General features: G+C 49.6%; 1 protein-coding gene across 5 annotated transcripts in view; it reads right to left on the bottom strand.

Annotated features, from left to right (window-relative positions):
- Nucleotides 1-5,474: 5,474 nt before the first annotated feature.
- Nucleotides 5,475-16,411, bottom strand: part of PIGQ (phosphatidylinositol glycan anchor biosynthesis, class Q) — a 37,728-nt gene continuing 26,791 nt past the window's right edge. For all 5 annotated transcript variants that reach the window (XM_010565231.1, XM_010565229.1, XM_010565232.1 and 2 more), the window contains 2 exons: nt 15,085-15,146; nt 5,475-10,701 (listed from right to left, as the gene is read on the bottom strand). In XM_010565231.1, the coding sequence (XP_010563533.1) occupies nt 10,549-10,701; nt 15,085-15,146 (215 nt within the window). In that variant the 3' untranslated portion in view covers nt 5,475-10,548. The remainder of the gene's footprint in view (nt 10,702-15,084; nt 15,147-16,411) is intronic.

Here is a 16,411-nt window from a genome sequence, read left to right as displayed (position 1 = left end):
GCCGCCACCACGGCCGCAGCCTCCGCCTGGCGCCGCCGCGCAGCGCCCGCTCGGGCCGAGGGAGAGGCGGCGACAGAGCCCGCCCCCTCTCCCGGGTACCGCCGCTTCCATAGGCTTAGCGACGCGTCCGTCAAAGCCGGCCCCGCCCCGGCGCGCCCCTCCGGGCTCTCGAGGGGCGGTGCTGCGGGGCGGGGCCGGCGGAGGGACGGGCGACGCGGGTACAGACTACAGGTCCCGGCGTGCCTTGCGGGGGGGCGGCCGCGGCAGCGCGGGGCGCGCCGGAGCAGAGCATGATGGGAAAGCGAGTCTGGAGGGCGGTCGTGGCGGGGCCGGCCGGCGTGTGGGGGCACCCAGGTGTGGGGCGGCCATCCAGGTGTGGGGTGGGCACCTAGGAATGGTGGGCACCCAGGATTGGGGGGCATCCAGGGGTCTTGGGGGGGGGCACCCCGGTATTAGGGGGCCTCGGGGATGGGGGAGCTCGCAGGGGTGGGTTACGGGGGGTGGGAGGCGCACGCCCCCCACAGTCGGTGGGGAAGGCCTGGGGAGGGCTGACGGGGCAGCCAGCACCCACCGAGGGCTGGGGCTGGAGAGGTGGCATCCAGCGTGTCCCCAGGGGACCGGGACGGCCGTGGGGGCCGTGGACGCCAGGCTGAGCCTTTACCCATGAAGGGCTGCGGCACCCATAACCGCTCCTGCTGCTCCAGCGGCATCTCACCGGCACCGGCCAGCCTCCATCCGAAACCCTCGGCATCGGCCTGGCAGCAGCCTCTGGCAGATCCCGGCTCCACGAGGAGCCACTCCTGGGCCCGATCCCACGGGATTCCCATGGGAAGGTGCCGGTGCCCAACTGGGCGAAGGTCCCCTCCCTGCCAGCATCGCTGACAAATCCCTGTGCCAAACAATGCGTCCCGGCTACTTTTTCGAGCAGGCAGCCTGCTAATTAGGTTCTCAGCCTGGCTGCCGCCAATTAGTCCCATTTAGAATGATATGTGTGTCTGCCCCAAACCCAGGAGCAAGGGGCCCCCAGCCCAGCGAGTGCCGGGGATGCTTATCAGCATGCAGAGATGCTGCAGCTCCCGTGGCTCCTTTGGGGAGTTCCCAGCAGCTGCGAGTGCCGGAGAGCTCTGGAAAGGACTGAAGAGTGTGGCAGAATCTGCAGCAAATTAAGATTTGGGGGTCAACCCTGTGGATGCGCTGGCGGAGCAGGAGGTGGGTTGGGGTTGGCATGTTTGGCTGGGAGCGTCAGGCTGCGCGTTCGCAGCTCCGCTGCTGCATTACAGGGTGCCAGGGACCTGTTCCCACCTGCACGTGTATCCGCGCCTACACATGGGTACCCTGCTCCCTCCTCCCTGCCCAAGGGGTTTAGCCCCAGGGAGGGGGCTCAGGGACCCCACCTCACCCAGGCTGGTGTCACTCATGGATGGAGAGGGACAGGGGATGGATGGGGGGAGATGCTTTTCCCCTTGACCTCACTGCCAAACCACCCTGGAAATGGCTCCCGCAGGGCAGAGGAGGTCCCACAGGAGGGTTGGAGATGGTGGTGTCCCACCATGGGGTGATGGGTCACTCCCAGTGCTGGTGGCATTGGGTGAGCATCGCCGGGGCACTGCCAGGGAAGGGAAGAGCACGAGCTTCCACTTTGCCGGGAGCAGCTTTGTGCCATAAGCGCAAACTGGTGGCACCACAGATCCCAGGGCAAGGACACACCTGGGATGTGCAGGGACCTCACAGATGCCGGCAAGTGGTTCAGCTCCATCCTGCTGGGCCAGCGCAGGGTGAAAGTGGTGATGGGGGGACAGGGTGGCACCCACCACCCAGGCCCATCATGCTCCAGCACTCCTGACCTTTGTTCCTCTTCCAGCTCTCAGGCTGCAGCTCCCAGCTCGGGGCACAGCGGTCCCACCTCCCTCTGTCCTGCCTCGTCTCTGCTCCTGTCCCAGTTTTGAATCCCTTCCCCTCTGCCTCATGCTGGGAGGACACCAGCATCCTTCGTATCCGTCCCTGCTGCCTGCTACGAAGATGTCCCCGTGCAGCCCTGGTGCCCTTGGCCCCTCTGCTCCTGCTGCCTTGCCCCCCCCCAATCCCCTGCCCTTCTGTCTCCCACATTTCTATAAGTCTTGGAGCCCAATCCTACATGAGACACCTCCCGCCACCCTGGCCTTTGTGTAGCTGGTGCTGCAGCTTAACACAGGATCAGGGCTCTTGCCTTGCCCAGTAGCATGGAAGCCTATGGCTCTCAGCTCGGCGGGGCTGAGCACAGCCCTCCCTTGTGCTGGTGAGTCAGCTCCTCTGCTCTGCTTTCCTCCAGCCTCCACTCCTCCTCCTCCTCCTGCTCTGCTCCCTGGCTCGCGCTCCTCGAGTTGCAGCAGCAGTGAGACTTCTTGCTTTTATAAAATATTAATTGCTGCCCAAACCTGTCTTTTACTGCACAGCTGATTCACCTTGCTCCCTTGGGGATTGCTCTGCCATCAAGCAATGGGCCAGGACAGCCATGGCCATGGGTGCGTAGATAACCCCCATCACCGACTCTGCCAAAGATCCCCCAAAAATGGGGCTGGCAAAGGGGAATCTGTAAAATGGGCTGAAGTGGGGTGGACCGAGACCAGGCAACTGGCCTGGCTCCACCACGCTGGCCATGCAGCCAAGGGGACTTTCCACCCTCAGAGGTGATGGACTGGCAACATGCAGCGCCATGGACTGGGCAGTGACGAATGCATCAGTCCTCAGCTGGCTGAGACATAAGCTCTGGGCGCCAAGATGCCTCATCTGAGCACCCCACGGGGTGGCAGGGCCCAGCGGTTCTGGGGACAAGGGACCCTCCGGTGCTCTGGTGAGCTGCGTGCAGCACCTCTGCCCCTTGGGTGCTGTGCTGCATGCAGGAGGGTGATGCTCTGACCCTGCCCAGCCTGGGCAAGGCAGATGGTAAAGCCCTTTCCTCCGTGCTCATAGCGTAAGGAGAGGTGGCAGGGCTCTGGGGTGGGGGGGCTGCCCCTCACTTCGGTGGTCCCAGCCTGGCTCCCTCTCCTCTCCTGTGGCCTGAGGGCTTAAGCTCATTTGCTGCCTTGGAGGCGTGCGGTGTAAACTCATTTGGGGGGGGCTTGTTTTGATGAGGGGTTTGTATCCCCACGGGGTGAGGGTATCTGCACACTCAGCACTGCTCGGTTTGGCTTGTCTGCTTTGGCAGCAGCCAAACACAGCCCCCTTCTGTCCCCCCACCCCTGCCTCCCAAACAGCCCAGCTCATCCAGTCTCTGCAAAAGCAAAATGAAATAGCAGATGTCCCGCTGATTCTATCTGGAGCTGCTGCCACCCCCAGCTGCTGCTGACAGCATTCCTGGGGGAGCAGGGGCTCAGGCGAGAAACTCTTGCCCCAGGGCACAGCCTTGGATGGTGGAGCAGGGGAAGTGGAGAGGGGGGACCTGTCTGTGCCTGGATTCCCCAGAAGGAGAGAAAAGCAAGTCCTCTCATTTTTGTCCACCAGTCCATTGGATCCGAAGTGGTGGGGAGCGGGTGGGAAGAGGAGGATGGGCAGGAATCTCCCCGATTTCGTTTCTCTTAGCCTCTGGTTCTCAATCCTGCTACTCCTTCAGGGCCTACCCCAGAGCCCTGGTTTATGGCTCAATCAAATGATTTCTCACCTCCTTGGTGGGATGGTGGAAACCAAACTTGAGCCCAGACTGATGGGAATCATTACAAGAGAGGAGCAGCACGGAGAAGGCAGTGGGGTTGTTTCAGGAGCTGATGGCAGAACTCTGCGGGAGGCAGCAGCCTCGGCGTGAGGCAGACGTAGAGGTGCAATCCTGGCAGAGGCTCGCTGCAGCGTGGGGACATTGCCATGGCCCTGCATCCAGCTGGCTGCGCTTGACACTCAGCTGGCCTGGAGCAACCCTGCTTCGCTGCTGGGCTCCTGCAACATGGCACATGGCAGCCGCGAGGGCTCTGCCGGTGACAGTGCTCCGGTTGTGGTCACACACCGGCTCTGCGTGGCCTCAGACAACCACCGGCAACCAGTGATGCCCTGGGCCTGCTTGGACGATGGCATGCTGTGGAAGGCCAGTGGAACTGGGTGCTGCTAGCTGGGCAAGAGGCAGCTGGGTGCAAATGGCCAAGGAACAGAAGGAAAAAAGGAAGAGAAAAGGAAAAGGAAGAGAAAAAGGAAGAGGAAGAGGAGGAAAAGGAAGAGAAAAAGGAAGAGAAGAGGAAAAGGAAGAGAAAAAGAAAAAGGAAGAGAAGAGGAAAAGGAAGAGAAAAAGGAAGAGAAGAGGAAAAGGAAGAGAAAAAGAAAAAGGAAAAGGAAGAGGAAAAGGAAGAGAAAAAGGAAGAGGAAAAGGAAGAGGAAAAGGAAGAGGAAAAGGGAGAGGAGAGGAGAGGAGAGGAGAGGAGAGGAGAGGAGAGGAGAGGAGAAGTCAGGGGTGCGACTGCTCGGATGTGAGAAGGAGAGGAGTGGCCACGAGGCACCCATCATTCCCAGGCGCAGCCTGTGCTCCTGCTCGGATTGCACAATGTACATGCTGCAGAGGCTTGTCCCCCTCACCCTGAACAGCGACACATCACACAGGTAGGGTCACAGAAAACAAAGGAGCGCCTCACTGAATCATAGGAATAAAACAAAGCTGGAGGAGCATCCCCTCAACTGTCTCCGAGGCCTGAGGCAGGATCTGCTGGATCAGCTGGGGTAAGGGCTTCATGATTTGGCCTTAGCAGAACACTCTCAGCTGGACAAGTGGCAAAATACTTTGTGTGTGTGGAGAGCAGAGATCAAGTAACCGCCCGGCCAGGCCTCAGGACCAGGATGAGCAGCCCGGTCGGACAAGCCGAGCCTCCAGCAGCCACCGGGCCCAGTCCTTATGGCAGCGGCAGATGCTGCTGAGGCAGTCACACAGGTCCTCAGCGGCAAGTTAAACAAGAGGGAAGAGCTTGATTTTTTTCTCCCAACATCTTTATTCTAGTGTAATCAAAATCCATTTAAGTTCTGATTAAAAGGTTTAATTAACCAAAAAATTCACCTGTCAGCAGAACAGAAACTCTGAAACACAAGCACCTGCAACCGGTACGCGGAGAGCTTCTCTGGTCCCAACTGTGCACAGACCTGCCGACACAGGCCCTGCTAGTGACGCCATCGCTCTGCCAGGCACTTCTGTCTGCAGGAACGGTACCGTGATGAGCGTGAAGCAAGTCTGTTTACTAAGCCAGGAGTTGTTCCTTGGACGGGTAAGCTGGACTGCTGCATTTTAAATCAGGGCTGGGGTGGGAAGGAAGTCACCTTCAAATGGTGTTAACGGTGACATTTTAAAACAAAGAGTGCATTGCTGCTACGTGAGCACTTTGCTCCTGCTTAACATTTAGTAGGTCAAACTTCCTCATCAAACTTCACAGGCAAAGACACACACACACTTTTAATTAAACTGTAAATGTTTCAGTACTCTTTCATAATACTTTATTTAAAAACAGAAAACATTGTAAGTAGGAGGACTGATTACAACAGTTGTGAAGTTCTCACAAATTTCCCCAATACCAGATGCTTAAATAACACTCCAGGCGGGACATGCACACACAGCCCCTCTGTGCCCCCAGTGAGTGCAGAGCAGGGCCCTGGCTCTGGTGCTTCCCTGGGCAAGCAGCACACCCAGCACTTCCATCTGCTCCTGAGCCTCATCCCCTGTCTGGAAATGAAGGGTTTACATTCTGTTGCCTACAGCATTCATAATTGCATGTACCCTCCTCATATTTAGCTTGCTGAGACAATAAGTGGGGAGTTTGAGGATTCTTGGTTGGAGGTCCAGGCCCAGCTGTGGATAAGGACTGGAGGTGAGGCTGCCAGCTGAGAGCTGAAGGGGACAGACTCTTGCAAGCAGCAAGCTGTTCCACTCCCAATGCAAAATGGTGAGCCAGATGCAAAGGTGATAGGCACACTCTTCTCATCCAGGAAGGCAGATCAGCTGCCCACATAAGGTTTGGACTGCTCTGAACATGTTTTATCCTGCAGAGAGGAATACAACCCAAAAGCTCCTGAACGAGCTGGTAAGCCCTGTGGCCTCACATCATGTGGATGGATCAGCTGAGATCCAGACACATCCCATCTGTATTCACAGCACGCTGCCACCGATTACCCATGCAGAGCCTCAGAGCACCACACAAAGGCGGCTCCCCGATCCAGCCAGACTTGCACGCTGCCAGCTTAGGGGTTTCTGCCCACATCCCCCGGAGTTTCCACTCTATGCTGAATGCAGACAGTGAGCTTGGCTGGAGAGCAAGCACTCTCTCTGCTACCAGGTCGTGAAAAGCTGGCAAAGAGCAGGTCAGGTAACTGACTCAATGAGCAGGCAACCCTCTTTAACTGCAGAGGGCTTAGATACCCCCCAAAAGGCAAAGGGACTGCTGAATAGTCCCTGAATAGGGCTGCTCAGGAACAGAGACAACATGGGACTGCAAATCTTCAAATTCGCTAAGAGATTTGAGTTATGGTGTCTCCTAGCTCAGCATAACACAACAGGACAAGAGGCAATGGGCATGAATTGAAGGACATCAAATTCTGTCTAAAGAGTAGGGAAGACTTCTTTACTGTGAGGGTGACCAAGCACTGGCACAGGTTGTCCAGGGAGGTGGTAGTCTCCATCCTTGGAGATATTCAAAAGCCATCTGGACACGGTCCTGGGCAACCAGCTTTGAGTAGCCCTGCTTGAACAGGGGGGTTGGACCAGACGATCTTAAGAGGCCCCTTCAACCTCCACGAGTTTGTGATTCTGTGATGGTGTAATCAGCAGGCCTAAGCACAAAGAGTAAATCACTAAGGGCTTGAGTTAAGCAAGAAGATAGTGTTGTGGCTGCAGGATCAGGCAGCCCAGGGTAGAAGGAAAGCAACTCATTATCTGCATGATAACAAAGCAGGAGATTTTCCTGCCTTACACTCCTGAGAGTGTAAGTTGACATATGGGTTATACATACGTGCAATGCTCTTTCTGTGGGCCTGAGGGAATATTCACATGTGCCAGCAGAACAAGGCACAGTCCAGCTGCAGGATCAGGGAAATCTCCCAAAACCATAACCAGAGCCTTCAGTGCAGCGTAATTATTGAGATTTCCTTTCAGCATCATCACATGCTATTCTGATTAGGAAAGGAAAGTATTTCTCAAAGGCAGAATTTCTATCTAGGATGGAGTTTTGCATGCAGTGAATCACGTTTTCCTTCACAAAACCCAAGCCTACCTGAAGAGGCATACTGAGTGTTGTGCCAGCACTGGGAACCATAAAGTGGAAGAAATAATAATGAGGAAATGCAGTATTAAAAAAGTCTGCAAGATTACAGTCTTTGAATGATGGCTGGCAAAGACTGCTCATTGCCTGCTATAAGGGGTGTGTGGTAGGAATCAGAAAAGATCTGAAATCTTTAACTACTTCTCATCCAAAGACTGATATGGATAATATAGATCTGAGGATAAATTAGAGCCATAACCTTACCAGCAGTCTTTTCCCTGAGGAAATGCCAGCACTAGGCCAGTCTGTGCTGCTGTGGAAGATGATGCTGATCCCAACTTCTAATTAGAGAGATGACATAAGGTCAAATGTTCCTGAGCAGGATGTCTGCTATGTTGTTGTAATGTCTCTGCGCAGAATCGGAAAAGGGTGGGGGAAGACTATTTCACAGCAGTGACTGGAAAGGAAGAGGAGAGACATGGCAAATATCCAGCAGAAGAAGCTCATAAGCTCAGATACCATCACGGGCAAGAAGAACACCGAGTATGAGAAACAGTAAGACAGCTCAGGCAACAGTTCTGTGTGACACAGGAGAACCGCACCCACAAGGGGCTGTCATTTCCCAGTTGGGCTACTCAAGGTCCTCTGTGTCACAGAAGATTCAGGCTCTTGGGTTTGAGGAGGAGCTGCTTCTCAGTTTGATATTTCTCCATCCCTGGAGTCAGTATCAGCCTTTAGTAAACAGACCCAACACTGGAACGTCTAATATGTTTGGCAGGTTCCCAACAGGAAGGTCACATTTGCTGGTTTTCATGGCTCTGTGCAGTCTCTGGGGCTTTCAGGTCACTTGATCCCAAAGGACAGCCACGATTAGGACCATCATGAGCTGTCTGGTCTCACAGAAAGATTTTAAAAGCCATGATATTAGGAACATTATTTTCACAAGATCAAAAATAAAGTTTCTCACAGCAGTTAGTAAACCAAACTATGCAGGCGTGGGAGGAAGCAGGGGGAATATTATTTAGTAGCTCCAGTGGAAACATGAGAAGGAGGTAAAGTGTAAATCTGCTCCGCTGAGTGCCAGGTAAGGATGGGTCTCCATGACACTGACTTAAGCTGAAGTGAGAAACATTATTCAGACCATTCATCCACGAAATGGATCACAACCTGGAGTTATTCACACATGGAGTGGAGAGAAATACTTGGGCACCGATATTCCAAAAGAAGAAGATACTGTATTTGTACATGAGTTTTAAGCACTGAGCATTAAAGATGACCAAAGATCTCTCCGGTTTCTGCAGCCAGTGGTGTCCCACCCAGAGCCTGCAGTGGCAAACAGTGCAGGGGAGGCTTTTGCCATGCTGGCTTTCTTCAATGATGTGCCCTTCTTCCCTGGATCAAGGTAATAAGACATCCTCTTTGGGTAGCAACTGCCTCCCTTCATGATGTCCTTAAGAAAACTGTAAGACCTTGGCAGCTCCTGTGTTTGCCTGCTAAGGAATGACTGAACTAAGAACCTGCCTACAGAGCTTATTTTCTCCTGATCGAGCTATAACTGAAGAGGTAGTGGCTGCACCATGAGAGGCTTTTAGCAGTTACAGACAACGCGAATATATCTGGCCAGGGATGTCTTAAAGCAGCAGGGCCATAACCCCTTCTCTTCTGTGACAGCTTCAAGTACATGGATGAGACATGGGGCTGGGGTACGAAACTCTTATCCTGCCAGTGGAAGTGCTGACTGAAGGCTACTAAAGCCCAGGGCACCTTGTCATGGCTCCTTGCCCTGCCTCCACCTACTCCCTGTGGAAAACACAGGCAGACCTCCAGAGAAGGGCTGAGCACTGCAGTCACAACACATCCTCCTCTTCCCCCTCCATCCTTGGTTCCTTGGACAGACAAAGGAAAAGGGGGCAGGATCCAGCACACCTCTCACGTGCCAGTTAATGCAATCACTTCAGGCATGCAAAGTGGCAGCGGGGTACAACGATACTACATCATTGTTTCAGCTGGGGCAAGAGGAGCTAGCAGACCTGGAGAAAGTGTACTTTTGGGTAACGATTGTATTTAAATGTCTACACAACAACAAAGTACCTAGTGGGACATCAAGCTCTTGTGTGCAGAGGCACTATCCCCAAGACATGGAACAGAAGACTCACATCAAAATGAGCACACAATCAGACCAGGACACCGAAAAGCTGAGCACTGCTGCACTGTGGAGGTAGTATCCAAAGCAGGAAAACTCTTTTAAGAGAAATGTGTCTGTAGTTTCAGGGAAAGAAGTGGCTTTAAATGTCTCATATCTGAGATAAATGTAAAAGCTCCTTGACTATCAGAAAGTGCAAAAGATGAGGCACCACATGGTGAGGCTCTCACCTGGGCCCTGAGAAACAGGGGGATGAACTGACCCTGTAAGGGAGTACAGCACACGCTTCCCTGAGCTGGCTGAGCTGTGTAACAAGCCGGGCTGCTGCAGTCTTCTGGCAGACCCACCAGCCAGAGCTGGACTCAGCAAAGCTGCGTTTCCCTTACACTGCAACTAAGCGAAAAAGCCCTGAGCCCTGGCAGAGCCCAGAGCTCTCAGCCACCATGGCTTGCTGCCACATAAACCTGAGCAGTCTGGGGTCTGAGGCTGTGTGCTCTGCACTTCAGTTCTGGTGTCAGCTCAGGGCTCAGCTCTCCCCAGAACAATATTTGCTTTTGAAAAAATGTAGATGGGACCATATATGCACAAACGTACAGCAGTCTGTGTTTCTGGGCCTCCAGCCCCACTGTCACTATGCTTAACACCTCCTCTGGTGCTGCAGTGAGGATGAATCCAAGCCCACCCAAAAGGAAAAGAATATGTCCTATGAACCCAGATAGCCCCACTGTACAGTCTTCAGTGTATGACTCTACAAGCTAATCCTCCTCCATCTTGGTTTTGATCAGCTGGCTTGAAGGCTGAAGCATAAAAGGTCCAAAATACCCTTCGGCAGAACGCACCTCAGCATTGTGGCTTTGAACCACCCGAAGGGATGTTTTAATACGGCCCTGTGAGCTTACATGGAAGGATGTATACATCATCAAACCATTCGGGAGGTACTTCCTCGATTACACTAAATGCTGGTTTCATGAGGCACTGATGGGTTTAACCTTTTGCTTCAAAAATAATCATTAGCATATTACACAAACACAGTGTAGGGAAGTTGAAAAATAATGTTTAAAAATACTTGCCTTTAAAAATTCAGCCCCTCCCATGTTACCAAAATCTAATTAAAGGGATCTAGCAGTTGCTGGCTCTGAGATGCCTTTGGTCCAAAAGCATTAGGATTCAATATGTTTTTCTGACCAAGTCTCTCAAGCTCTTTTGCTGTCTTTAGTCCTGCTTCTCTCCTTTGTGTTTCCAAGGGTAGATTAGCTCTCCAAGGAACAGCTTCTTGCAGAGAGATGTCCAGGAATCCTTAGGGTAACAGCTGTAGGTTGGCAGCCTATATGTCTGTATCACACTGCCATATGATAGAGGGTTGATCTATGAGGAGAAGAAAGAGGGACAGGAGCAATGAAAACGTGTTGTAGTAAGAAACACGGGCAGCTCAGGAGGGCAGGTGCAACTTTTGCATAGCACCGGCCTCCGTTAAAACATCAATACTGCTACTCACAAAGCATCAGAATCCCTCTTTGGCTAGCTAAAGCTGTTTAGCCTTCTACAACATCCCAAAACATTAACAAATCAAGCTTGGCAAGGAGTATTATTAGAATCATTTTCAAGCAGAGAAGCAGACGCAAGCACCAGCAGGATTTGAGAGTGATGCTCATTACACAAGGGTGTGGAACTGTTGCCTTGGTTGTATTAGGAAGTTGCAGTGGCTGGAGAGATGGGGGCCTCCCACCACAGACAGCAATACTCTGTTGGGGGTGCATTGTGACTCTTAGGAACTCCTCTATAACGTGCCAGTTAAGCCATATCTTATATGAGCCTACTTCTTTAATGTGCTAAGCCCTCAGCCCAGAGCTATGCTTTAGGCTAAGCCTGATATGACCTGATACCCACTCAGTGGAATGGAGTCCTAGCAAAACAGGATGCATACCACACAATGCCATGCAGGGCTGCTCATTACCATTTTAAATTAAGTCTCCTTGTCTGAGTTCATCTTTTAAAATTTTATTTCAATCACCATCCCAAGAATGACCACGTCTGGAGTCTCTGCCTACAAAAGCTCATGGCCTCTGATTATGGTCACAAAGTTGCTGTATCAACCTTTTGGAAGATGGGGGAGGCAGACAGACATGTTAGCTGGACAAGGGGCAACAGAAGCACATTAGACCTTGGAAAATCTCATTCTAGTGAAGCATTTCAGGGTAGAGAGATAGGTGAAGCTCAGAGGATTGATCTAATCTGGTCAAGATCTGATGCATGAAAAGGATGCACACCAATAGATTGTCTCCAAAAGACTAAACAGATTACACAGAAATGGTGGATCTCAGAAAACAGACCATGAGAGATGCCAAGGGGTGACTTACAGAGCTAGAGGAAGCTTGGACAGTGGGGGGAAATGGAAGGACATCCTCCTCTAATGAAAGGGTCCAGCTATGCTGGAACCAATGAAGCAGCTGCATGAAAGGAGACTGTAATTCACCGTAGAAAATCTAGCCACAAGAAGGAAAGAGAGACAGCAAAAACCACGCAGACAGTCAGTACTTTGTCAAAAGCTGAATATTTCTTTTGTCCACTGAAGAGCAACCAGTTTTCTGGGAGTTTGCCTGTACCACCAGTTTGCTTCAGCTGTCTGGTGCTCATGGAGAGCGGGAGGATGAACTCAGAGTGCCTACAAAGATGGAGCTCTGGGAAAGGGTGATTAAGCAAAGGTTCATTAGAATTAGTCCTGGAGACTTTTGTCAAATTAGTTTCAAAGTACAACATTGCTGAAGGAGAAGGAGAAAATGCCTGTACACAGAAGCATCCCTATGAAGTTTAGGAAAAAGGCCCGGGCAGCAGCTCGCAGGGGCTGAAGGAAGCCAAGGAACAGCCAGACCCAGCATGGTCCGGCTGTGGGACACTGACTCATTAGCAGATATTAAATGGGTCCCAGACAGATTCACAGGAAACTAGTTCTGAATGCAATCAAAATGAACATTTGTACCAGAAACAGAAGAGCAGAGCTCATACCACCTGAGGTATGTCTAACCCAAACTCATGCAGCTCATATTTCAAACACATTTTACAGCCTAAAGGCCAAGGATCGACCACAGCATTTATGGGACATTCTGCATGACTATAACCAACCTCATTGCATTGTGGTCATAGACAGTTAGCTGAAAAAAAGAAAACAGAAAGAAAAAAACCCAAAGACCAAAGAAATCTGCCCCCAAAACAAACAACAGTAAAACTTGAGTAACTATTTCTGCCTATGTCCTCAGCTGTGGGCAAACCAGTATGTTTTAAGTGAAAACATGCTGGGGGAGGATAGGAACTGCTGCTATACAAGGGAGATACATAGCGTGTGTTCCTTTGACTATTAGCTACGTGGGCTGGAAGGTTTGGACACAACATTTCTCATTGAAAATCATCCATAGGCAGAGTGGTGATACCGAGCAGTAACACTTGCCTACTGAGAAAATACAAGAGATGATTTTATGCCCAGCACAATATATGCGCCTGCCTCTCCTATTATAAATGGAAACAAACAAGCAAAACAAAAGCAACCGTTTATTAGGGAAGTGGCAATATGAGTTCCTTTTATGCAATTTCTTTAGTCCAAAGCTATAATACACCCTGATATAATATACATCCTTTGTTTCATAATGGAGCTGTTCCCTTTTCCCTTCCTCTTTTGCTTAACCCTTTTCAAAGCAATTGCTGTGAAAGACAACACTTCTAGCAGAAGGTATACAGAGGAATCAAACTCATCATTTCTTCTCACTGGGCTATCAGTTCAGTTGAGCCACACTGCCAGAAATACTTCTTCTTGTGCACCAAAATAAATTATTTCTAAACACTAATGAAAATACTGAACTGTGTAAGACTTCCTGGAGAAAATTAAGTAGCATTTGGAATGGAAATATCATCCCCCACCCTCTGCCTGCCTGTGTCTGGACTTTGCATTCCAGTGACACGATCTTAAAAATAAAAAAATAATCACTCGGCTAAACCACAAGCTCAAAGTGAATGCTCAAAGCCAGCATTATTGATTTCTAATCCATTACCAGCACCCCAAAGGACAGCTGTGAATGTATCAGTCACCTAGAACTTAAATTATTTTGGGCATAGTTACAAGCATACAGCCTTACTTCCACCAAGCATAGCTCCAGAGGGGTACCATACGGGGAGTGGACAAAGCCACCGTGAAATTTCTAGAAAGAAAATTTCTACATCATTATGTACCATAAATAAGAATTTTAGCATGTCACTTAAAAATAGGCTTTTTAGATTGTCTTCTCAAAAGACCTATCAGAAAGTGGTATATTCAGCAGGATTTCTGACATAAACCCAGTTTTCATTTCCACCAGCACAAAAAGAGCAAAAAAGTGCCTTTGCTGACTCGCTGTTCATTATTATTTGAGCAGAAGGCCAAGAGAGACATCCACTAAAGCACTTCCACCTCTTGATATGATGACTTATGCTATATTCTAGATAGCAAAAGGACATTTCTGCAGTGGTCCAAGGAAAATTCATCATATTCGTATGACTCACTGCCTCTGCTCTCTAAGTCGTGATCTTTTGCCTCTGGAGAAGCTATCTACCTCATCTCACAAACACCGATGCCAAATTCTCTGCTCAGCAGCTCCTGTGCCTCATCTTTGGTGTCTGGTTTCCTTTTTATGGAGTCTTCTGGTGACAACGAATGACAGATTTTGGTTCTTGCATCACTACCCTACAGAAAGATAGGAACTGGGATGACAGCATGCTTATGAAATGCTAGTTTTGCCCTAGAAGACATCTGTTGAAGGGATTCCCTTTTGAACTGCTGCTAGCTGGTGTGCTGGTTCCGTGCTAATCTGACCTCTGCTGAAATAGGGCTGGGGCTAGACCAGTGATGGAAAAAGCAAGAGAACTGGGAAGCTGCAGCTAATTCCTTCCCACACATTCCCCCAGCATCCAAGTGTTTTTTAAATTCTATATGCTACTTGCAGACTCTCCTCCTAGGATGCAAAGAGCAAGAAAAGCAACCCTGTGATATAGCAGTACTCCTGCAAAGTGAGGAAATGGAAATCTCACAATCACTCCTGAAAGCGTAATGAGAACTTCACTGCTACCATCACATAATTTCTTCTCAGAAAAAAAATTCCTTTAGTATCTCTGAAGACAGAGCATGGAAATGTGAGTTTACAAAAACACAGGTAATCTTCTTCTGTGTACTTTGCCAGAGCAACTCAGGAGAATAAGAAGGCCCTTCCCTCTCTTGTCTCGCCCACGCACTCATCCTGCTGGCATCATGGAGCAGCTAAGGCTTTTCAGCACATCTGGAGGGGAAGATCTTTTACAAGCCCTTAACTGTCGTTCATTCTGGATGGTTTAGCTGCCTTCTTTTGCTTCTCTCAGTGTTCAACAGTTATTAAGGTGAAGCTGCATAGAGCCAGGAAGCGAGGTGATAATGACGTGAAGTCTTAATTCCAGAAGTAACAGAGCTCCATGTTTCTCCTATCTTTCCCATTTCATTTGACACCATACAGGACACTGCATTTTCTCTAAAGGGAGGACTCAAGCAGGTATTAAAAAGAAGAGAAAGCAGCAGCTAGTCATTGTGATGTGAAACACGTTTCCCTCATTTCAGCACTTCACAGCTGAAATTTTTTAAGTGGGACCGTTCAGTGGGACCAGTTTCAGAACTGCTACAAAAGAGAGAAGGACCTTGGGGTCAATCTGAGGTGAAGCCTGCAGCAGAAAATGTCATGGAGGGCACAAATGGCTTACCTGCATAAGGAGTCGAAGAGGTTTCCCATCCTGCTGCTCAAGGACTCTGAACTTCACACCAGCTGAAAAGAAACAAAACAAGGAAACCAAGTCCATGCTTGAAGAAAAGACCATGCCATTTTCTGCTCAGCTCTGTTGGCTAAGCACCAATTTCCTAGAAATGGAGCCTTCGACCTTTCTTGATTTGTGAACCCTTACACATTTGCAACAGGAAGCACAGATTCTCTCTATAGTGGTTTTAATCATAATGACAAACGATGTGTTTCTCTTAGCTCCATTAAAAGCAGCCCTCTGACTTCCAGCTTGAAAACACAGTCCTAAAGCAAGCACAAAGCCTAGAAATCATACAGCCAGACCTGATGATGACAAAGGGACGGAAAAATCTTTCTCTTTTCCCAAACTTCCATCAGAATGGCAACTCCATGTTAATAGCAGGCAGAGAACTCGCCTTTAATTTGTACTCATGTGGATACAGCACATGTGCAAATCTTTCCCTCTTTCAGACTAAGGGAGGAAAGTGGCTGGCCTAGAGGCATTAAAAATGTTTCAGAGCAATCATTGCCTATTAATCCCAGCATTCATATATTCTTAACACGCCACTAACCCCATCAAAACTGCCACTTTTATATTTCCTCTTGGATTTGCTACATTCACAATACTGAAAGATAAATAGGAAAGATTTTTGGATTCCAACAGTGACATAGTGCACATGAACGTTTAATGCGATGTTTCAAACAAAGGTAACAACTACGACTAGAGACACATTTTTCTTTGAAAGGTCTCGAATCACTTCACAGAAATAAAACCAATCCATCTTCTGCAAACCTGTACCAGCCAAGTGTGCCCCTATTATTCCTTTCTACAGGTAAAAAGATGAGGCAAGAGTAATGAAACGATCTGCCACAGATCAAACAGTGACTCAGGAGTACAAATAGAAATAAAACTCTTCATCTGTGTAAGCCTCATTGCTATAGTATCTATGTGACTCTTGCACATTTAAAAACCAAAACATCTTCTCTTTTTCCTCAAGCTTTGAATTAAAATTATACAGTTTATTCCTGGGAGAGAAATGCTCTTGTATAGCAGAGAGCTCTGGTTTAAACTCTCTCCCCAAACCGTAAAGCCTTTTCTGTACAGGACAGGAAGGATTTATTTGCATTTTACTGGACTGCATTGAAACATGGGCTTCCCTGATGGCTTCAAAAAGATGTTCGAGTACCCTGGGTCTCAATAAGCAAATGTGCTGGGTGACAAAAAGTGTTCAGTGTGATTCATTGAGTTTTGGCTAAGAGGAAGTGTCTAAGCCATTCCAGGAACAACTTTTCAG

The sequence above is a fragment of the Haliaeetus leucocephalus genome, unplaced genomic scaffold, assembly GCF_000737465.1.
Source record: "Haliaeetus leucocephalus isolate CR32 unplaced genomic scaffold, Haliaeetus_leucocephalus-4.0 Scaffold188, whole genome shotgun sequence".
In the NCBI taxonomy this organism is placed as follows: domain Eukaryota; kingdom Metazoa; phylum Chordata; class Aves; order Accipitriformes; family Accipitridae; genus Haliaeetus; species Haliaeetus leucocephalus.
Note: the sequence above shows the minus strand (reverse complement) of the source record. Positions and strands in the feature narration are given on the sequence as shown.